Consider the following 24279-nt stretch of genomic DNA (forward strand, 5'->3'; position numbering starts at 1 on the left):
ATCTTTTCCTGGGATATTTTTGGTTGGGAGACTTTTAATGACTTCTGGTATTTTTTATGGGTTGTGGGACTTTTTAGATGATTTATCTAATCCTAATTTAACACTGGTACCTGATATCTATCTAGAAATTGTTCATTTCATTCAGATTTTTCAGTCTTGTTGAGTATAGGCTTTTGTAGTAGGATCTGATGATTTTTTGAATTTCCTCAGTTTTGGTTGTTATGTCTCCCTTTTCATTTCTGATTTTGTTAATTTGGATACTTTCTCTGTGTCCTGGCTAAGTTAGTCTGACTAACAGATTATGTATCTTGTTGATTTCCTCAAGAACCAGCTCCTGGTTTGTTGATTATTTGTATAGTTCTTTTTATTTCTACCTTGTTAATTTCATCCCAAAGTTTGATTATTTCCTGCTGTCTACTCCTCTTGGGTGTATTTGCTTCTCTTTGTTCTACAGCTTTAAGGTGTGCTGTCAAGCTGCTAGCATATGCTCTCCCCATTTTCTTTTTGGAGGCACTTAGAGCTGAGTTTTCTCTTAGCACTGCTTTTGGTATGTTGTTCCTTCGTTTTCATTAAATTCTTTTTTTTTTTTTTTTAACTTTTTAGACGGACAATTTATTTTTTTTCTTTTTTTTTTTAAATTTTTAATATATTTTATTACATATTTTCCTCAATTACATTTCCAATGCTATCCCAAAAGTCCCCCATAGCGCCCCCCACTTCCCTACCCACCCATTCCCATTCTTTTGGCCCTGGCATTCCCCTATATTGGGGCATATAAAGTTTGCAAGTCCAATTGGCCTCTCTTTCCAGTGATGGCCGACTAGGCCATCTTTCGATACATATGCAGCTAGAGACAAGAGCTCCGGGGTACTGGTTAGTTCATAATGTTGTTCCAACTATAGGGTTGCAGAACCCTTTAGCTCCTTGGGTACTTTCTCTAGCTTCTCGATTGGGAGCCCTGTGATACATCCAATAGCTGACTGTGAGCATCCACTCCTGTGTTTGCTAGGCCCCTGCATAGTCTCACAAGAGACAGCTATCTTTGGGTCCTTTCAGCAAAATCTTGCTAGTGTATGCAATGGTGTCCGAGTTTAGAAGCTGATTATGGGATGGATCCCTGGATACGGCAGTCTCTAGATGGTCCATCCTTTCATCACAGCTCCAAGCTTTGTCTCTGTAGCTCCTTCCATGGGTGTTTTGTTCCCAATTCTAAGAAGGGGCACAGTGTCCACATTTTGGTCTTCATTCTTCTTGAGTTTCATGCGTTTAGCAAATTGTATCTTATATCTTGGATATCCTAAGTTTTGGGCTAATATCCACTTATCAGTGAATACATATTGTGTGAGTTCCTTTGTGATTGTGTTACCTCACTCAAGATGATGCCCTCCAGGTCCATCCATTTGGCTAGGAATTTCATAAATTCATTCTTTTTAATAGCTGAGTAGTACTCCATTGTGTAGATGTACCATAATTTCTGTATCCATTCCTCTGTTGAGGGACATCTGGGTTCTTTCCAGCTTCTGGCTATTATAAATAGGGCTGCTATGAACATAGTGGAGCATGTGCCCTTCTTACCGGTTGGGACATCTTCTGGATATATGCCCAGGAGAGGTATTGCTGGATCCTCCGGTAGTACTATGTCCAATTTTCTGAGGAACCGCCAGACTGATTTCCAGAGTAGTTGTACAAGCTTGCAATCCCACCAACAATGGAGGAGTGTTCCTCTTTTTCCACATCCTCGCCAGCATCTGCTGTCACCTGAATTTTTGATCTTAGCCATTCTGACTGGTGTGAGGTGGAATCTCAGGGTTGTTTTGATTTGCATTTCCCTGATGATTAAGGATGTAGAACATTTTTTCAGGTGCTTCTCTGCCATTTGGTATTCTTCAGGTGAGAATTCTTTGTTCAGTTCTGAGCCCCATTTTTTAATGGGGTTATTTGACTTTCTGGAGTCCACCTTCTTGAGTTCCTTATATATATTGGATATTAGTCCCCTATCTGATTTAGGATAGGTAAAGATCCTTTCCCAATCTGTTGGTGGTTTTTTTGTCTTATTGATGGTGTATTTTGCCTTGCAGAAGCTTTGCAGTTTCATGAGGTCCCACTTGTCAATTCTCGATCTTACAGCACAAGCCATTGCTGTTCTATTCAAGAATTTTTCCCCTGTGCCCATATCTTCAAGGCTTTTCCCCACTTTCTCCTCTATAAGTTTCAGTGTCTCTGGGTTTATGTGAAGTTCCTTGATCCACTTAGACTTGACCTTAGTACAAGGAGATAGGAATGGATCGATTCGCATTCTTCTACATGTTAACAACCAGTTGTGCCAGCACCATTTGTTGAAAATGCTGTCTTTCTTCCACTGGATGGTTTTAGCTCCCTTGTCGAAGATCAAGTGACCGTAGGTGTGTGGGTTCATATCTGGGTCTTCAATTCTATTCCATTGGTCTATTTGTCTGTCACTATACCAGTACCACGCCGTTTTTATCACAATTGCTCTGTAGTAAAGCTTTAGGTCTGGCATGGTGATTCCACCAGAGGTTCTTTTATCCTTGAGAAGAGTTTTTGCTATCCTAGGTTTTTTGTTATTCCAGATGAATTTGCAGATTGCACTTTGTAATTCGCTGAAGAATTGAGTTGGAATTTTGATGGGGATTGCATTGAATCTGTAGATTGCTTTTGGCAAGATAGCCATTTTTAAAATGTTGATCCTGCCAATCCATGAGCATGGGAGATCGTTCCATCTTCTGAGATCTAGAATTTCTTTCTTCAGAGACTTGAAATTTTTATTATACAGATCTTTCACTTCCTTAGTGAGAGTCACGCCAAGATATTTTTTATTATTTGTGACTATTGAGAAGGGTGTTGTTTCCCTAATTTCTTTCTCAGCCTGTTTATTCTTTGTGTAGAGAAAGGCCATTGATTTGTTTGAGTTAATTTTATATCCAGCTACTTCACCGAAGCTGTTTATCAGGCTTAGGAGTTCTCTGGTGGAATTTTTAGGGTCACTTATATATACTATCATATCATCTGCAAAAAGTGATATTTTGACTTCATCTTTTCCAATTTGTATCCCTTTGATCTCCTTTTGTTGTCGAATTGCTCTGGCTAGGACTTCAAGTACTATGTTGAATAGGTATGGAGAAAGTGGACAGCCTTGTCTAGTCCCTGATTTTAGAGGGATTGCTTCAAGCTTCTCACCATTTACTTTGATGTTGGCTACTGGTTTGCTGTAGATTGCTTTTATCATGTTTAGGTATGGGCCTTGAATTCCTGATCTTTCCAAGACTTTTATCATGAATGGGTGTTGGATCTTTTCAAATGCTTTTCCGCATCTAATGAGATGACCATGTGGTTTTTGTCTTTGAGTTTGTTTATATACTGGATTACGTTGATGGATTTCCGTATATTGAACCATCCCTGCATCCTGGGATGAAACCTACTTGGTCAGGATGGATGATTGTTTTGATGTGTTCTTGGATTCGGTTAGCAAGAACTTTATTGAGGATTTTTGCATCAATATTCATAAGGGATATTGGTCTGAAGTTTTCTATCTTTGTTGGGTCTTTTTGTGGTTTAGGTATCAGAGTAATTGTGGCTTCATAGAATGAGTTGGGTAGAGTACCTTCTGTTTCTATTTCGTGGAATAGTTTGTGAAGAACTGGGATTAGATCTTCTTTGAAGGTCTGATAGAACTCCATCTTCTGAGATCTAGAATTTCTTTCTTCAGAGACTTGAAATTTTTATTATACAGATCTTTCACTTCCTTAGTGAGAGTCACGCCAAGATATTTTTTATTATTTGTGACTATTGAGAAGGGTGTTGTTTCCCTAATTTCTTTCTCAGCCTGTTTATTCTTTGTGTAGAGAAAGGCCATTGATTTGATTGGTCACTTTGATTTAGGCCATTGATGGCACTAAACCCATCTAGTCCTGGGCTTTTTTTGGTTGGGAGACTATTAATGACTGCTTCTATTTCTTTGGGGGATATAGGGCTGTTTAGATCATTAACCTGATCTTGGTTCAACTTTGGTACCTGGTACCTGTCTAGGAACTTCTCCATTTCATCCAGGTTCTCCAGTTTTGTTGAGTATAGCCTTTGGTAGAAGGATCTGATGGTGTTTTGGATGTCTTCAGGATCTGTTGTTATGTCTACTTTTTCATTTCTGATTTTGTTAATTAGAGTGCTTTCCCTGTGCCCTCTAGAGAGTATGGCTAAGGGTTTATCTATCTTGTTGATTTTCTCAAAGAACCAGCTCCTTGATTGGATGATTCTTTGAATAGTTCTTCTTGTTTCCACTTGATTGATTTCGCCCCTAGTTTGACTATTTCCTGCCGTCTACTCCTTTTGGGTGAATTTGCTTCCTTTTGTTCTAGTGCTTTTAGGTGTGTTGTCAAGCTGCTAATGTGTGCTCTTTCTAGTTTCTTTTTGGAGGCACTCAGAGCTATGAGTTTTCCTCTTAGAAATGCTTTCATTGCGTCCCATAAGTTTGGGTATGTTGTGGCTTCATTTTCATTGAACTCTAAAAAGTCCTTAATTTCTTTCTTTATTCCTTCCTTGACCAAGGTATCATTGAGAAGAGTGTTGTTCAGTTTCCACGTGAATGTTGGCTTTCTATTATTTATTTTGTTATTGAAGATCAGCCTTAGTCCATGGTGATCTGATAGGATGCATGGGACAATTTCAATATTTTTGTATCTGTTGAGTCCTGTTTTGTGCCCAATTACGTGGTCAATTTTGGAGAAGGTACCATGAGGTGTTGAGAAGAAGGTATATCCTTTTGTTTTAGGGTAAAATGTTCTGTAGATATCTGCCAGATCCATTTGATCCATAACTTCTGTTAGTTTCACTGTGTCCCTGTTTAGTTTCTGTTTCCATGATCTGTCCATTGGTGAAAGTGGTGTGTTGAAGTCTCCCACTATTATTGTATGAGGTGCAATGTGTGCTTTGAGATTTACTAAAGTTTCTTTAATGAATGAGGCTGCCTTTGTATTTGGAGCATAGATATTCAGGATTGATAGTTCCTCTTGGAGGATTTTACCTTTGATGAGTATGAAGTGCCCCTCCCTGTCTTTTTTGATGACTTTGGGTTGGAAGTCAATCTTATCAGATATTAGAATGGCTACTCCAGCTTGTTTCTTCATATCATTTGCTTGGAAAATTGTTTTCCAGCCTTTCATTCTGAGGTAGTGTCTATCTTTTTCTCTGAGATGAGTTTCCTGTAAGCAGCAAAATGTTGGGTCTTGTTTGTGTAGCCAGTTTGTTAGTCTATGTCTTTTTATTGGGGAGTTGAGACCATTGATATTAAGAGATATTAAGGAAAAGTAATTGTTGTTTCCTGTTATTTTTGTTGTTAAAGTTGGCATTCTGTTCTTGTGGCTGTCTTCTTTTAGGTTTGTTGAGGGATTACCTTCTTGTTGTTTCTAGGGCGTGGTTCCCGTCCTTGTATTGGTTTTTTCCTGTTATTATCCTTTGAAGGGCTGGATTCGTGGAGAGATAATGTGTGAATTTGGTTTTGTCGTGGAATACTTTGGTTTCTCCATCTATGTCAATTGAGAGTTTGGCTGGGTATAGTATCCTGGGCTGGAATTTGTGTTCTTTTAGTGTCTATATAACATCTGTCCAGGATCTTCTGGCTTTCATAGTCTCTGGTGAAAAATCTGGTGTAATTCTGATAGGCTTGCCTTTATATGTTACTTGGCCTTTTTCTCTTACTGCTTTTAGTATTCTATCTTTATTTAGTGCATTTGTTGTTCTGATTATTATGTGTCGGGAGGTATTTCTTTTCTGGTCCAGCCTATTTGGAGTTCTGTAGGCTTCTTGTATGTTCATGGGCATCTCTTTCTTTAGATTTGGGAAATTTTCTTCTATAATTTTGTTGAAGATGTTTACTGGTCCTTTGAGTTGAAAATCTTCATTCTCATCCACTCCTATTATCCGTAGGTTTGGTCTTCTCATTGTGTCCTGTATTTCCTGGATGTTTTGAGTTAGGATCTTTTTGCATTTTCCATTTTCCTTGATTGTTGTGCCTATGTTCTCTATGCAATCTTCTGCACCTGAGATTCTCTTTTCCATCTCTTGTATTCTATTGCTGATGCTCGCATCTATGGTCCCAGATTTCTTTCCTAGGGTTTCTATCTCCAGTGTTGCCTCATTTTGGGTTTTCTTTATTGTGTCTACTTCCCTTTTTAGGTCTAGTATGGTTTTGTTCATTTCCATCATCTGATTGGATGTGTTTTCCTGTTTCTCTTTAAGGACTTCTACCAGTTTGGTTGTGTTTTCCTGTTTTTCTTTAAGGACTTGTAACTCTTTAGCCATGTTCTCCTGTAGTTCTTTAAAGTCCTTCTTGATGTCCTCTATCATCATCATGAGATATGCTTTTAAATCCAGGTCTAGCTTTTCAGGTGTGTTTGGGTTCCCTGGACTGGGCGAAGTGGGAGTGCTGGGTCCTGATGATGGTGATTGGACTTGGTTTCTGTTAGTAAGATTCTTATGTTTACCTCTCGCCATCTGGTAATCTCTGGAGTTGTTATAGTTGTCTCTGTTCAGAGGTTGTTCTTCTGGTGATTCTGAATATCGTCTGTCAGCAGACCTGGGAGACAGGCTCTCTCCTCTGAGTTTCAGTGGTTAGAGCACTCCCTGCTGACAAGCTTTCCTCTTAAAGGGAAGGTGTACAGATATCTGGCGTTTGGACCTTCTCCTGGCCGAAGAAGAAGGCGGAAAACAGGACCTTTCCCAGATGCTGTGTTGCTTTGGCAGGTCACAGAAGCTGTCAGCTTCTGTGGTGCACACTCTCAGCTGTGCAGACTACGTTCCTAAGTTCAGAGGAGTCCTGGATCCAAGATGTGCTCCCTGCTCCTGAGGCAGAGGGCTCCTGTGCAGGGCAGAATACAGTCTTCCAGCTGGGAGGGTGCCGGATGTCTGCAGCCCCAAAAGGGTGCTGCCTCAGCGGCTCTGTGGCTCCCGCCTGTCCCAGAAGCTGTCTGCCTCTGTGGTCCTCACTCTCACCTCTGCAGACTAAGTTCGGCGGAGCCCCGGAGCCAAGATGGCGCTCCCTGCAGGGCGGATCACTGTCCTCCGGCTGGGAGGGTGCTGGATGTCTGCAGCCCCAAAAGGGTGCTGCCTCAGCGACTCTGTGGCTCCCGCCTGTCCCAGAAGCTGTCTACCTCTGTGGTCCTCACTCTCACCTCTGCAGACTAAGTTCGGTGGAGTCCCGGAGCCAAGATGGCATTCCCTGCAGGGCAGATCACTGTCCTCCGGCTGGGAGGGTCCTTTCATTAAATTCTTAAAAGTGCTTACTTTATTTCTTTATTTCTTCCTTGATCAAGTTATCTTCGAGTAGAGCATTTTTCAGCTCCCATGTGAATGTAGGCTTTTTGGCGTTTGGTTTTTTTGTTTGTTTGTTTGTTTTGTCTTGTTTGCTTTTGTTTTGTTTTTGTTATGGAAGACCAGTCTTAGTCTGTGGTGATCTGATAGGAAGGAAGACCAAAGTGTTGATGTTTTAGTCCTTCTTAGAAAGGGGAACAAAATATGGGAGGAAATACAGAGACAATGTGTGGAGCAAAGACTGAAGGAAAGACTATCCAGATACCACCTGGGGACCCATCCCATATACAGTCACCAAACCCAGACACTATTGTGGCAAAAAGTGCTTGCTGGCAGGAGCCTGATATAGCTGTCTCCTGAGAGGCTCTGCCAGAGCCTGACAAATACAGAGGGGAACATTTCCAGCCAGCCATTGAACTGAGCACAGGATCCCCAATTGAGGAGTTAGAGAATGGACTGAAGGAGTTGAAGGAGTTTGCAACCCCATAATAAGAACCACAGTACCAACCAACTAGGATCCCCCCCAACACCCCAGCTTCCAGGGACTAAACCACCAACCAAAGAGTACACATGGAGGGACCCATGGCTCCAGCCACATATGTAGCAGAGGATGGCCTTGTCAGGGGAGGTCCTTGGTCCTGTGAAGGCTCTGATGCCTCAGTGTAGGGAAATGCAGGGGTGGAGAGGTGTGAGTGTTTGGATAGGTGGGAGAACATCCTCACAGAAGCATGGGGAAGGGGGAAGGGATAGGCGGTTCCCAGGGGGGAAACCCTTAAAGGGGATAACATTTGAAATTTAAATAAAGAAAATATTCTAAAATGATATAATAATAATAATAATAATAATAATAATAATAATAAAGTGAGGTCTTCTGGTCTACAATATGTTTCTGGGTGTCTCCACTGATGATTTTTCTAGCACTGTGCCTTGTTTCTCCATAGCCATGGTTATTTGAACTGCTACCTGTGTATTGGTGTCTGGCAGGCACTAATTCCCGAGTACATCCTTTCTCAATTTCAAATCCCCATGTCTAAAAACTAACACCAACTCAGAAATGGAGTGAGGTTCTGCTGATATTCCCTCTTCTAAGAAAAATATATAATCCTTTGTAAGAAAATTTCATCATATAAAGTTTTCTCAAATTTCAAGATTTCAGCAGAAGTATACAAACTATATTTAAAACTCAAATCAAAACACCATGTTGAACTTTGGTTAGGTACTGTTAGTAGAACTTCTGAACTCAAGTCTTGATTTTCATAGTGGCTCCTCCGCTGTACTTAGGGATGGAATGCTTTCTTTTACCTTGCTCCTTTAGCCACCAGAACTATTCCCAGGTACCTTCAAATACGTATTTCAGACAAGAGTTTCCCTGAAATTCTTTTTGCAATTCCTTGACAGAATAAGACACTCCTCCAGTGCACTCCTACAGTACATGCCATGTCTGCTATTGGAGAACCTTCAAGTTATATTTTAAAAGTTTAGATATTTCCTGATCTCATCTAGGAAGCCACTAGATATTTTGAGCTACCATAGATTCATAATGGATTACAAGATTCGTTTGAATTTTTCAGAAAGTTTGTATTGGTTCCCAAACATCCTTTAAGTTGCATTAACAGTAAATTAAGTGAACACAAACCCATTGATTTCATCACAATTTAAATATTCTAGTATTGTATCTGTATTACTGAAATGCTTAATAGAGTTGTGCTATCATTCCTGTGATACTATTTCAATTTCTAATCATGCTGGTCACATGAAAGGAACCATGATACAGGTATTTACACGATGGGTGAACAGGGCTAACTGTGAGGATCATTCTATAGGTCAGAGCAATGTTGCATCTATCAGTAATAAATGTGTGACTTACTAACAGAAGTATTGGAAGCTTCACTTCCCTATGGTTGTTTGATATAAGTGAAAATGTCATTTAACATCTGTCATAGTCACAAAGAGTTATTGACAATCTGGGTGTGTCTCCTTCCAGGCTTATATGTTAGTCAAGCATGTGCCTGTGGTATGACCTATTATTATAGTAATGTAAAAATACAATTATAAATCTTGCAGTGGATTTTTACAAGAATTAGTAGGTTACAATGAAGTTATATATGAATATGTATTCCATTGTTTATTTGTAAGTTATGTTCTATCAATCATATTTTAATATATATTTATGAAAATATTGATATATACTCACACAATTTCCCTGTAGAGGTACCACAAGAATTCAACTGAATAAGGACTTGTAAAAACAGGTTTTATTTCTTGGTGTTCTGTATAACTAATGTCTATATAATAGCTATTTCAATAGATTTTACTACTTTGGTAATTTGAAGCTTACATGTAAAGCCAATATTATTTAGGATTGACAACCAATGTTGGTATATAAGTTATAGTTTAAGAATGAATATATAAATCAAAATGAATTCTTAATAAGAAAACTAGTAGATATGTAAAAGAAGATTCACTACTTTCTATTTTTAATAAAAAATTATTTCATTATATTTCGTGTGTGTGTGTGTGTGTGTGTGTGTGTGTGTGTGTGTGTGTGTGTGACTAAGTGTAGGTATATATACGAAATGTGTCCAGTGCTCATGGAGGCCAGAAGAAAGCATCAGATCTTCTGGAACTTGGTTTACAGATGGTTCTTAGCTGCCACGTGGCTATTGTAAACCCCAGGTTTTGAGCAGTGCATGCTCATGACTGTTGGGCCATTGCTCCAGCCTCTCTCTATTCATTACATTATCTGAAGCCAATAAAAATAGTAGTCTGGTGTTACACAGCAGCGTAGTCAAAGTAATATGCCTTTGCTTCCCACACTGCTTTTCACAATGCTCTGAGATACGAATTATCTATAAGTTATAGGAAATTGTAAGCCATTTAGTCTCTTTCTGGGGGGTTGTTAACTTAGACCCACACCTTGTGTTGTACCAAAGTAAGTTTTGTAAGTGTTAGGACAAGCCTAGAAAACAGCCCAGACTGGGCCTTCTAAGAAAGTTGCTAAGGCCTTTATATTTGATTGAAACAACAGGAAAGCAAGCAATAGATAGGTACACAAATATGAAGAAATCTTGTTTGTTTGTTTGTTTGTTTGTTTGTTTGAGACTGGGTTTCTCTGTGTAGCCCTGGCTATCCCGGAACTCACTTTGTAGACCAGGCTGGCCTCAAACTCAGAAATCTGCCTGCCTCTGCCTCCCGAGTGCTGGGACTAAAGGTGTGTGCCACCATGCCCACCATGAAGAAATCTTAAACAGAAGATATTTTAGAAACTATATTATTTCTTGCTCTATTTCACAAAGAAATATCATATCCACTCATAGGTAGATCATGTATCTATGAACAGAAGATGTAAGTGTTTATTCCAGACATTTTTCTCTTACTGAGACATCAGGAGTACTCTGTCTGATTTTGGAAACACCACTTAAAGACTTTGAAATCTTCAATGCTATTTTCAGCAACTAAAATAAAGTGGGTTGTTAGACACAAGATACTCACAGGTTAGACAGAATGGTGTTTTCCTTCAAGGGAACTGTAGAAAATGAAGCAAGCCACTCTTCTACCCAATGACTGTAATTGGTGCATGCTGACTACCAGGGTATTTCACATAGCTGGCAATCCGCTTTAACCCTTCTTGGCTTTGCAGTGTGTGCCCTTTCTCACACTGGGACTTTATTGTCTACATCTGCCCTGCAGGCTCAAAAAAAAAAAATCATACAGCAGTTCTTTCTCGAAAACGACCAGCTGAATTAATTTGCTACCTTTATGTAGCTCCATGCCTTTACAGCATTTTTTCACATATGATTCTCCTGGTTTTCCCTTTCTGTTTGTTGAGAATTTCATGCATCTATGCAATGGATTTTGAGAAAATGCAATCCCAGCCCTTCACCTAACTCCTCTCAAATATTTCCTCCATCACGTGTCTTCCAAGATTCAGATCAAGTTGGAATGTTGATTCCCAAACTGAGGGGAGGCTCTAGGAAAGTCCCATCCCAGGTGGAAAGCGTTCACTAGCTGACTCATGGTGGGAGGAAGTCTCGATTTTCTTCAGTGACTCCGCCACAGTTGAAAGTTTCTGTGTCCAGTGGGTGGTCCTACACCAATGCACTTCCTGTACCATTGATTTATAATTTGAAAATCGTATACCTCCTACAGGATAGTTCTTAGAGAAGTCTCTAGTATGCAATAGATGCTCGACAAAGTTCAATGGAATGAGTAAATACACAAAGCTATACTGATATAGAGTCTTAGTTCCTGATCCAAATTTCCAAGGAAAAAAATGGCAGAGAGATAACTCTGGTATAACCTCTACATAAATAAGACTTTTTTCTGGTTCTCTTTCTAACTTCTGTTTTTGCCTGCCCTCAAGTGGTCCACATGCCCTCTACATTATCCAAAATGTTCTTCAAATTCAGCTTCTATGATGACCATGACAGTAAATAGCTCTTCAGGAATCTTGCATTGGGCATGGGGTGTTTTGCAGCTTCCATGTGGCTAAATTACTGCAATGAGATTATATAGTAATTGCTACCATTTTACCATCATAAGAACTGAGCTACAGAGTAGAGACAACCATGATGTGCTTCCATGCCTCGGTTGGCAATTCAGTTAGGAACTCCCATAGGAAGACAGAGTGGAGCTGGAGTGGGTTAACCCTTAGGCTGTGCTATCACATCTCCCTACCCAGTTTCTGGAACATCCTTATTTTCTTCCATCTCCTTTAGAAAGCCAGGTTTATGTAGGGAGAATTGGCCTATGAATAATTTAAGACTTTGTTTTGAATGGTTAGAATGGAATATCGGCAAGTGTGTTGATTTCTATGGCTGTGGACTAATTAATGGCATTTGCTGCTTTGGAGAACTGTTTATTTAAAACATATACATATATACAAACATGTTAATGAATATTCATCCTTCTAAAAACTTTGCACTAAAAGTTGCTTTTAAAAATAGGCCAAGTTATAGGAAACAAAAATAATATGTATGTGTCAACATTTATTTTTTCTTCATTAGTAACTAATTACAAAGAACAATTGAACCTTGCACTTCATGAAATTGTGCATTAACAGAGAAGCTATTTCTCTATTCTGAGAATTTGCTGGGTACCATTTTTACAGAAGTAAAAATGTACAGAAGAAAATAAAACGCTGTACTCTCCCTAGACGAAATTTTAGCATTATTCTTGAAGAAGGGAGATGATGCTGCAAGATCCGACCACCTGAAGTATTTCTCTTTGGGTTTTGATTGATTTGAGCCAAGATGTATCCACATTGTAAAAGAATATTCTTTGTGCTACATTAGCAACTTAATATAGATTAATCAGGTGAGTACTCTATGGAATATACTATACTGAATACCACAGGCCTAAAAATGTCATTAACTTTGGTATACTCCTTTTTTTGTAAAAGGAGCCAAAATTCTAAAACCTGAAAAATATGGGAAAATGAAAAATCCTATGTATAGACACTGTAGGTATCAGAGCAAATAATAGGTTACAATCACTCAGAGGTCATCATATGCTTTGCAATCGAAAAAGGTATTTCCTTAAGAAGCATCATATAATATGACTTTGAAGAATCCTCAGAATTTTAACAGATAAGACGTAGAAGTAACTAACAGGGAAGGATATCAGGGCCATAAAAACAGAAACCTATACTGACCCGTGGATCATCTAGCTGCTTCCACAAGATACAATTATAATTCAAGATAAAAATGTCAGAATTCTTCTCAACCCCAGCTTTCTTTTTTTAAATTTTTTACTAGATATTTTCTTCATTTACATTTCAAATGCTATCCCCTTTCCTAGTTTCCTCTCCAAAAGTCCCCTATACCCTCCCCAACCCACTCACTCCTGCTTCCTGGCCCTGGCATTCCTCTGTACTGGGGCATATAATCTTCGCAAGGCCAAGGGCCTCTCCTCACATTGATGGCCAAATAGGCCATCCTCTGCTACATATGCAACTAGAGACACAGCTCTGGAGGGTACTGGTTAGTTCGTATTGTTGTTCCTCCTATAGGGTTGCAGACCCCTTTAACTCCTTGGGTACATTCTCTAGTTCCTTCATTGGGGGCCCTGTGTTCCATCTAATAGATGACTGTGAGCATCCACATCTGTATTTGCCAGGCACTGGCATAGCCTCACAAGAGAGAGCTATATCAGGGTCCTGTCAGCAAAATCTTGCTGGCATATGCAATAGTATCTGGGTTTGGTGGTTATTTATGGAATGGATCCCTGGGTGGGGCAGTCTCTGGATGGTCCTTCCTTTTCTCTCAGCCACGAACTTTGTCTCTATAACCCCTTCCATGGGTACTTTGTTTCCCATTCTAAGAGGTAACCCAATCACAAAAGAATACACATGATATGCACTCACTGATAAGTGGACATTAGTCCAGAAACTTAGAACATCCAAGATACAATTTGGAAAACACATGAAACTCAAGAAGAAGGAAGACCAAAGTGTGGATACTTCAACCCCAGCTTTCTAGTCAAAGCTAGAGTATAGAGATCTGCCATGAGAAGGAGAACAGAATGCAGCAACATGGTTTCTGTAAAATTTGCTGGAGGGTCAAAAACATAGATAGTTGATATTCAAAACTTTTGAGGCCTCCTGTAGGTCAAATGAGACTTCAAGTTGTCCACTATGTTATACTGTATGGATAGTGTTCTAGGCTGCTCTATCTATGACAGCTCTCAGAAGAGCTGATCCAACTGGCCTTGGAACTGTTGTTCACCAAATAGGAAAGATGATTCCTGTGCCAATAATAGCTTCTTAACTATAGACACAACTTGAGGGTCTTCTCCACACCTGATTTGTAACACATGTGTGAAATATTCCATATGAATAATGAATATCAAGAATTCCTCATCAAGTAAAAATAAAATAAGAAGAATCACATAGGATGAAAGATACAGTTCTAATCTACAATACCAACTTTATTAAGAGGTCTTAGTCTTAAAGAGTGTAAGCCTCTAAATTAAAAGAACTACTTATGTACCCAACACAATGGAAGAGAAATCTGCAGGAGCAAACCACAATGAAAAGTTAGAGCCCTGTGTATGGAGTACCAACATTTAGTAACTAATGTTACTAAATAAGGATGCCATCTTAACATTAGCAGTGAAGTGGGTGTAATTGGAAGATATTAACTTAAGCCAGCACAGAGAAACAAGTGCTGCACATAATCTTATATTTTAAAGTAAGACATTCTACCTGGATGTCTGCCTGTGACTCACAGCAAATAGACAGAGTTGGGGAAGGTGGATGCGGGAGGCTGCCATTGAGCAGTGTATGTTGAAGGTAGAATTAAGATGCTAGATGTCAGTTACACAGACAAGCTAGCACATGCTAACCAAAGCCTAATAAGAACAAACAGGAAGGCCACCAACAATTGGAAAAGCATCCAAAATGGGGGAAAATATCTTTATCATAAAAGTTCAACAGAAAGAAATTTAGAACATTTGCTTATAAAAAAGAAAGAAAGAAAGAAAGAAAGAAAGAAAGAAAGAAAGAAAGAAAGAAAGAAAGAAAGAAAGAAAGAAAGAAAGAGAAAAGAAAAGAAATTCTCAACATCGCTGGGCAGTGGTGGCGCACGCCTTTAATCCCAGCATTCAGGAGGCAGAGGCAGGTGGATTTCTGAGTTCAAGGCCAGGCTGGTTCACAGAGTGGGTTTCAGGACAGGCAGAGCTATACAAAGAAACCCTGTCTCAAAAAAAAAAAAAAAATCTCAACATCAAAACTCAGTAGTAGAAATAGAACACATTAAATCAGAACTTAACAAATTTTGATGGAAAATTATTTCCCCAAACTTATTTCCATTGTTTCATTCTTAAATTTTTGTTAGCATACAAAGGAACATGTTTCCCTGGCTATCTTACTTTTCCATAGCTGTGAAAAGATCAAGGCAACTCTTATAAAGAAAAGCATTTAATTAGAGCTGGATTATAATTTCAGAAGTTTCACCCATTCTTGTTACAGCCGGTTGCAGGACAGAATGCAGACAGACATGGTGCTGGAGAAATAGCTCAGAGTTCTACATCTGGACCCACAGGCAGCAGTATGAGAGAGATACTGAGCCTATCTTGGGCTTTTGAAATCTCCAAACCCACCACAAGTGATACACTTTTTTGAAAAGGCCCACCTCCTAAACCTTTCAAATGGTGTCACTTTCTGGTGACTAAGCATTCAAATCTATGAACCTGGTTGTTTGGGGGCAGGGGGACATTCTCATTCAAACTACCACACTGACCTTAATCAAGAATTCTATGAAGTGATGTATTTTATTGTGTGACAAAAACTACATGGACAATCTTGAAAACACTGACATATGTGTCTCTACATTTTTAGCTAACTTTTTTTTCTAAATAATGTTTATTACTTAAAAGCAATAAACTGTCTTTTCCCACAAAATCAGGTAAGACCATTATTAGATTAGGATTATTATTGATAGTATAGCTTATTTATGTTTCAAGAATTGAGTTGCAACTGATTTAAAAATATGAGTGTATATAATATGTAATATCATATAATGTATAAAACATATAATAATACAAACAGGCAAGATGGCAGCAATTTGTAAATCGGTAGGTAAAGGATAGGTGAATTTCTGTTATCTGTTGTCAGTGTATCATTTTTTTTACAATTTAGAAATTTCAACTTCTGACCCTAAACAAAAGATCAGTTAGAGAGAATATGGAATATAAAAGAAATTGAATTGAGAAAAAGAATCTCTCTCATATCCTCACAGTAGAAATTACTTTGGGAATATTTCAACACTAAGGGGAAATTCAGAAAAGGTGAGCCTGTTTTAAGGGAGCCATGGTAATGAGGTCATAGGAGCCAGGCATGGTGGATCAGGAAGCAGGAAGGAAGGGGCATTCCTGTGAGTTTGAGCCAGTAGGGACTACAGAAAGAAATTAGGAAAACTAACACACCTTCAGACCTACCTTGTTGCACATCTATGTGAACCTGAGTGCAATGAATGATATCAGGAAGGGCTGAAAGAGCATTAATCACTGGAAAATAACCACGGAAATAATTCCCACCTTGTTGACACAAAGCCTTTAGTGCTTTTGAAATAATCCAGGAGTGAATCCTTTATTTTACCATAAATGATCTTAATTGTATACTTCATTTCATGAATACTACTCTTAAGATAACATTGGAATATTTCATTTAAAAGTCAAAGATATCTAAAGTACAATAATTAAAATTTACATGGAGGAACTCATTAATATTTCACACAAAAATATGATGACAGAAAAATGAAAAAGACAATTAATGACATAAAATTTAGATTCAGAATATGTGATGTAGAAATAATAGCATCAAATAAGGAAAAATGATAGAAGTAAGGAAACAGATTTTCAAACATTAAAATAAATCCTTCAGTGATAAAATACTAGTGTTCTGATTAATAAAAATTTAAAAAAATTCAAGATGAAAGTGAAAAATTTTAACTTGCAATTTTCATTTTTAGTGTCCAGCACAAGCTGTAAGAGATTTGTTAGTCCCCAGAGGAAAGTGAAGGTATGAACTGGTAGGGTAGGGTGCAAGAATGTTTCAAGGAGAAAATTGGTACAGTGAAGATCTGAAGATCTGGAGGTAGACCTGGGGAGTAGTCAGGATAAATGGATAGGGTTTAAAGTCGATGACCACAAAGGGGCATAACACTGAATCTCTCTCTCTCTCTCTCTCTCTCTCTCTCTCTCTCTCTCTCTCTCTCTCTCTCTCTCATAGAGTGATTGATAGCTGCAGTGTATAATTGCTAGCCTGCCTGCACGCTCCAGAATGACAAATCTTCAGGCATTCTGTCAGCATGATTTCAGCAAACTTGGCACACCACATTGCTTATGAGATTTAAAAACGATAGAGTTCTTCAATCACACTCTTCTTTTTCTCTCTCCTTTTATTCGTTTATTCGTTCATTCATTTATTTACTTACCTTTTCAATAATGACTCCACTTTCCCAACTTGAAACCTAATCACAATTAAAGGATCCTATACTCTTAAGTTTTCTGTCTTAATAATAATGGTGGTTATCAAGAGAAAACAAAACTTTGAGTAGGATTGCCACCAATAGTTTACACCAGTTAGGCTAGTGTTCCTAGATACCTATAATTTATTTTTATTGTAATTCATTTGTAATTTTGTCTATGTGTATTATCTGTGTCTGTGTGTCTATGTATGTGTAAGTGGGGTATAATGTGCACATGAGTGAAGGTACCACTGAGGTCAGAAGAGGATGCAAGAGCCCCTGGAACTGATGTTACACCCAGTGTGCATGCTGGGACCTGAACATAGAGTCCTCTACCAGAAGAGTTATCTCTTTGTAGCTCTTACACATGGTATTCTGAAAGGGAGGGATTAGATTAAATTTCTTAACTGATCTTTATTACATATCAACATTGTAAATGCATCTCACAATAGGTGTTTCTCTGTCATTGAAGACTGAGAGTTTATTTAACAAGTACTAAATATTTCCTATATACTTCATATTTTATGTTATGTAATATATATATATATATATGCACATACACACAAATATTTTCCTCATCTTCTTTCTCCTCTTCCAACTACTCCCGGATCCACCTCCTCCTTACCCAACCAACTTCATATTCTTTCAGTCTATTTTAAAAAGCACACAAAGCCTCAAAAAATAGAAAAAAACCTATTTTTTAAGATTATATGGAAACTGTAAATATATTCAAACATAATCAAGCATAAAAATTAACCCAAGCTTATGGAACATAAATTCTTAGAAAATATAAATAAATCAAAGCAGACTCATAAGTTTAAAAATGTTGTATTTCTTTATATTTCAGGGGTATGATGATGGCTATGGGGGTGAATATGATGACCAGACCTATGAGGCTTATGATAATAGCTACGTGACCCCAACACAAAGGTAAGGCATTTGCTGGCGAATCACACTTCCAGGTGTTATCTCTGCTCTATTTTATAATATGCATGTGAATTATAGTTAGATTATATGAGGGTTTCAAGCAGTGGATTTAATCTCCATTACCTTCCTAAATTATCAAATTGCTTACTAAACCATAAGAGGTAAAATATAGTAGCTCTATAACTGCAAGCAAGGAAACAATAGTGTGTAACCTGAGGAGGGGTGATTATAATACCAGTGAACTCATTAGAGAGTCTTATACTTAGCTAAGCACCACTGTGTATAGAAACTATTTTATTGAACTTGTAATTTAATTAACAAAGCAGGCAGCTTTCTCAATGTGACATTTTTTGCAAACCTGTAATTTTTATTTATAAAGCAAATCACAAGGAAGTGTTATTGATAAGATGAAAATAGGCAACTGAAAAAAAATATCTCCTGAAATAAAAGATATTCCTCTTCTTTCTCATCACTATCTGTAAATTGCTGAATATCTTTTTACATTGACCTAGAATTTGTAATGTTAATAAATTTGTACTACTTGAAAGTCAGATTTAGTGAGATACTGCTTACAACTGATAAAATTTACCCATTTAGAACCCCCCTTGTAAGAGGTTCACAAATGTCTGCTATGGTATAACAAGCTCCATAAATAACACATATGTAGAGAATTCCATCAGCCCCAAAGTTTCTCTTTGTAATGATATTTGTTATCATCTCTTACCCCCTTTCCTTAACATGCTATGGAATCCCCAATTTGGTTTTATAGCTATATACTTGCCCTTTCTACAATGCCATATAAACAAACAACAGCCTTTCCTTTTTCATTTTAAAAATTTTTTGTTAACTTATTTATTTACATTCCAAATGTGCCCCCCTTTCCTGGTCCTCCATCCCAGAGTTCTTCACCCCATCTCCACTACCCTTTGCCTCTGAAAGTGTGTGCCCTCACACACCCATCTCCCTCACCCATCCACCCACCAAGACCCCTCATGTACCTACTTCCACCTAACACTCCCCCAGCATCCCCCTTCGCTAGGACATCAAGTCTCTACAGGCACATCCTCTCCCATGAGGCCAGACAAGCCAGTTCTGTGCTACATATGTGTCAGGGGCTACAGACAAGCCCACATATGCTCTTTGGTTGGTGGCTTAGTCCCTGGGAGCTCTGAGGTGTCCATGTTAATCAATACTGAGTTCACCTTTTGTTCTTTTTCATGAATATTAGCATGTATTGATCATTAATAAGATTCACTGTGGCATTCCTATCAATGTGCTCCTCATGTCAAGTGATGGTTCTATCTTCTTTCCTCTTTCCTTTTGCTTCCTCCCCTTCTGGTCCATTTCCAAGGCCCAATAGACCTAGTAGATGCTCTTCCACTTCCAGGGCCTTTTGTTGTTATTTCAGTTTCTACATGTATCAGAAAATAATACCATTTGTCTCTGACTCTGTCATATTTCACTTGATATGATAATCTCCATTTCTATTTATTTTCATGCATGTGGCAAGATTTCAGCCTTTGGAGTAGAAAAGACTCTGATGTATATGTACATACATGAACATTTTCTATTGCCCATTGTCTTAGTTAGGGTTACTACTCATATGATGAAACACCATAACCCAAAGCAACTTTGGGAGGAAGGGTTTTGTTTTTTGTTTTTTGTTTGTTTGTTTTTTGTTTTTTTTTGTTTTGTTTTGTTTGTTTGTTTGTTTGTTTTTTGGCTTACAGTTCTGCATCACAGTCCATTACTGAAGAATGTCAGGACAGGAACTCATGTAAGGCTGGAACTTGGAGGCAGGAGCTGGTGCAGAGGCAGAGTGGAGAAAACATGCAGCTTACTGTCTTGCTTTCCTTGGCTTGCTAAATCTGCTTTGCTACAAAACCCAAGACTGTTGGTCCCACCCACAATGGACCTGACTCTCTCCCATCATTCATCAATTTAAAAAAAATGGCTTGCTGGCCCATGTTCTGGAAGTATTTTGCAGTCGAGGTTCTCTCCTTACAGATGACTTTAGCTCATGTCAAGCTGACATAAAACAATCATGCACACCCATCTTCTGTAGATGTACATGTAGGCAGAAGACATCACTTAATGATTCTAATAAACCTACCCACAGTCTGCAACAGCAGGCAGGAGTCACTTTCACATGTTGACTTTATCTGCTTTGCAGATGGACCCAGGTAGAGAATGGCTAAAATATATGGAGGCTGTGCTTTTAGATGCTGAGGAGTTCGTACTCAGTTTTCTGTAATATTTTCAATTCCTACCCACTGTGTGTGTGGATGCTCTTTGCTCTACAACCTTGCTAGGATGTGTCAGTTTTTTGTTTGTTTTCTTTTTATAAAAGACTTATTTATTTATTATATGTAAGTACACTGTAGCTGTCTTCAGACACTCCAGAGGAGGGTGTCAGATCTCCTTACCTATGGTTGCTGAGCCACCATATGGTTGCTGGGATTTGAACTCAGGATCTTCGGACGAGCAGTTCATGCTCTTAACCATTGAGCCTTCTCTCCAGCCCCCGGAAGCATGATTTTTGTTTTTATTGTTATGTTTTTGTCTTCTTGGATAATTTTTATTTTTCACTGGTGAAAAAATGGACTTCCTATATAATACTGATTGTTATTTCCCTGATGGCTAAGACTTATATATATATATATATATATATGTCATTTGTGTTTTGTGCTTTTTTGAGAATTATTTATTAAAATATTTTTTTATCGTTTTCTTGAATTATTTATATTTTGAACTCTCAGTCTTGTCTGGATACTGGTTATCTGTCAAGGGAATAGCTGGCAAACATATTCTTCTATGCTGTTGGTTGTCTCTTTCACCCTTAGGAACATATTCTTATGTAATGATGATTTTATTTGACAGAATATTGTTTGACATTGAATTATTTTTGTTCTATTAAGTTTAGAGTTGTACTTCAAAACGTATTGCCTGTGCTGGGATCTTCCTTCTAGGAGTGTTAGTTTCAAGTCTCACAGTAATATCCTTTCTCTTAGTGATTCTATTGCTATGAAGAGACCATGGTAACTCCTATAAAGAAAAACATTTAATTGGGCCTGGCTTATAGTTTCAGAGGTTTAGTCCTTTATCATCATGGCAGAAAGCAAACAGACATGGTACTGGAGAAGGAGTTAAGAGTTATACATCTTGATCTGCAGACAGCATGAGAGTACCATACAAGACCTATCTTGAGCATGAGACCTCAAAGCCTATCTCCACAATGACTCACTTCCTCCAACAAGGACACACCTACTTCAACAAGGACATACCTTCTAATTGTGCTACTCTCTATGGCTCAAGTATTTATACACATGGGTCTATGGAGACATGCCTAGTCAAACCAACATATCTTTAAAACATTTTGAGCTGATTTGTAAAGAGGTTAGGAAATACATATCTTGTTTCATGCTTCTCTGTAAATTTCTCTAATTTTTCTATTATTATTTCTGTAGCTGTTGTTCTTTCTTCAATGTATCATGTGATATATTTCTAATACCATTGTTGCAACTAGATGTATTAAAGATATGCTGATATATCTATATCTATATATCTATATCCATATCCATATCTATATACATATCTACCTGTGTGTGTGTGTTTGTGTATTATACTCAGTCCTGCTGTTCCATTGGTGTAATTGTTTGTTGAGTATATTATTTTTATAAATTGAGAGTTCCATAAATGTATACAATGCATTTTTATCATGTTTACTTCTTGCTCATTCCTCCAAGTCATTCCAAATCCACCCTTATTCCCAAATGTCTCCCAAATTTGTGGCTTCTTTTTATTTACATATTTTTAAAATCCAGTGACTCCACAATGCATGTCCTTATATATATAGGTGTAGAGTGGGGCAACGCACTGGAATGTAATCTGCCTTCTAGCAAATATAGTAAATGCTCACTCCTGGGGGGTCTATGACTTCCTCAACCATAGGTCCTTGGCTAGATTTACAGTAGTACTGTGTGTTGCCTCCTATGCAGACAGCCTATAGCTAATCAGAAAGTGGTTGTTTGCCCCCTTAACATTCATGCCATTATTGGAATCATGGGTATATGCTGCCTTGTTAGTTATTATTGCTGCTCACATTGTACACAGCAGGGTCCAACAATTGATAACTTTTCTCCACTACAGCCTAAATAGCACCTCCCTGTGCTATGGAAACTAGAGAGCAAGGAGAAAGATACCTAGTTATTACCCTTATCTCTTTATAGCTTATGACCAAAGTGTGTGGTGTCTTCAGCAACATAGTCACACACACCTCAATTACAGTGGAAAACCGTAATAAATGGTGCATAGTATGCCCTGCATTGTCTCAGGGAACTTCAAGATGCTCTGAACAGTTGGAGGGGTGGTAACCCAAATCCAGCACTGAGCTTTGCTTTTCATAAAATACTGGCTTAAATTGGGGTGGTTTATGCCTATATAAGTTTTTCTACTAATTAAAGAAAACAGGTACTAAGAGAATAATAATAATTCTAATCTTATAATTGGCAATAATCATAAATTTCTGTTTTATCAAATATTGTTCAATCATGACTAATATAAAATCTTGCATGAGAATTCATACATAATACAGTCATGCTGGCCTACAGAATGAGTTCCAAGTCAACCAGAGCTACATAGTAAGAGGGAAAAAGAGTAGAGATAAGAAACAGATTAGAGCCAGATGTTGGTGGCTCACACCTTTAATCCCAGCACTTGGGAGGCAGAGGCAGGCGGATTTCTGAGTTAGACGCCAGCCTGGTCTATGGAGTGAGTTCCAGGACAGCCAGGGCTACACAGAGAAACCCTGTCTCTAAAAAAAACAAAAAACAAAAAACAAAACAAAAAACCACAAAAACGAAACAAACAAACAAAAAGAAACAGATTAGAAAGAGAGAGACGGAAAGTGAGGATACCTTTGTGTTAACAAATCTGAATAAATGCATCAATGTAAGAAGTATCATTTCATAAAACAGTCTGGAGATTTTAGTTAGTATAATCTCAGTATGTACTACAGATACAAAGATGAACACTGGAGGATTTAGAGCATCAATATGAGGAAAGGGTATGCTTAGCAATAGCAATTCAGCTGGGGAAGAATGTCATCAGATACCATCCTGGGCCTATAGGAAACCTAACCATGCCCTTCTAGAACTGCCTCTGTTGTGTATCCCCAGTTCATTTTGAACTTGACTTGAATTATAACTTTCTTTGTTCTGTAAAACTATAAAACTTCACTATGCTGCTTCCATGTTGGAACATGAAATTTGGGTTAACCTAAATCTGTGTTCCCTGGCCATGCACACTCAGAATGGTTCAAGATGTAGCAGCTGAGTGATAGACTGACAGTGTGGTCTGAAGAAGGCCCCAGAATGTATCCCAGCATCACAAAAGTCTGGTTAAATAAGCACTTACTAAGTAGAAATGGATACATGACAGTATAGAACGTACAATACTTAATTTTTAAGTGATATGATATTTTTTGCTAATGATTTATCTGAAGATCCATTTACAATAAAAAGGTGTTGATAATTAGGTGTGAAATGAAGTCCATTTTCTCAAGAATTAGTTCTCATTTTTTTTCTCAGACATGACTCCTTAGTTGAACTTTTAGTGTAAGACTTTCTTTATAATTTATTTTAAGCTTTATTATATGAAAGAAAAATCCTACAAATAAAAGACATGAAATTAACCAGACCCACTGTTAAACTTGTTGGCTTTCCATACAGTCAGAGCAGCCAATCAACATGGAAGGAGTAGAATGTCACAATGGCTTTTATGCTTTCACTATTGAATATATTTTATGCATTACCAAAACCAAAAGAGAGAGAGAGAGAGAGACAGATTTAGAAATAGAAAAAAATGTTGTAAGACTTGAAATAAAGTAGTAAAAGAAATAATGTGAAAAGAAATATATGAAAACATAACTCCAACATTTATAAACAATTTGAATATTTTGGTAGATAATACAAATCATATTTGTTTTGTTAAAGTCAAAATCAGAAGAAATGCTAACGTTAAATTCTGGAATCTAAATAGGAGACGTATAATCTGTCTGAAA

General features: G+C 37.9%; 1 protein-coding gene across 2 annotated transcripts in view; it reads left to right on the forward strand.

Annotated features, from left to right (window-relative positions):
- Positions 1-24279, forward strand: part of Khdrbs2 (KH RNA binding domain containing, signal transduction associated 2) — a 488795-nt gene that overhangs the window by 395270 nt on the left and 69246 nt on the right. For both annotated transcript variants that reach the window (XR_015046810.1, XM_021163203.2), the window contains exon 7: positions 18139-18221. Coding sequence is in view for 1 of the 2 variants with exons in the window: in XM_021163203.2 (XP_021018862.1) it covers positions 18139-18221 (83 nt within the window). In the remaining variant the exon portion in view is untranslated. The remainder of the gene's footprint in view (positions 1-18138; positions 18222-24279) is intronic.

Source organism: Mus caroli, unplaced genomic scaffold (assembly GCF_978045245.1).
Source record: "Mus caroli unplaced genomic scaffold, Mus_caroli_1 scaffold_1, whole genome shotgun sequence".
Classification (NCBI taxonomy): Eukaryota; Metazoa; Chordata; class Mammalia; order Rodentia; family Muridae; genus Mus; species Mus caroli.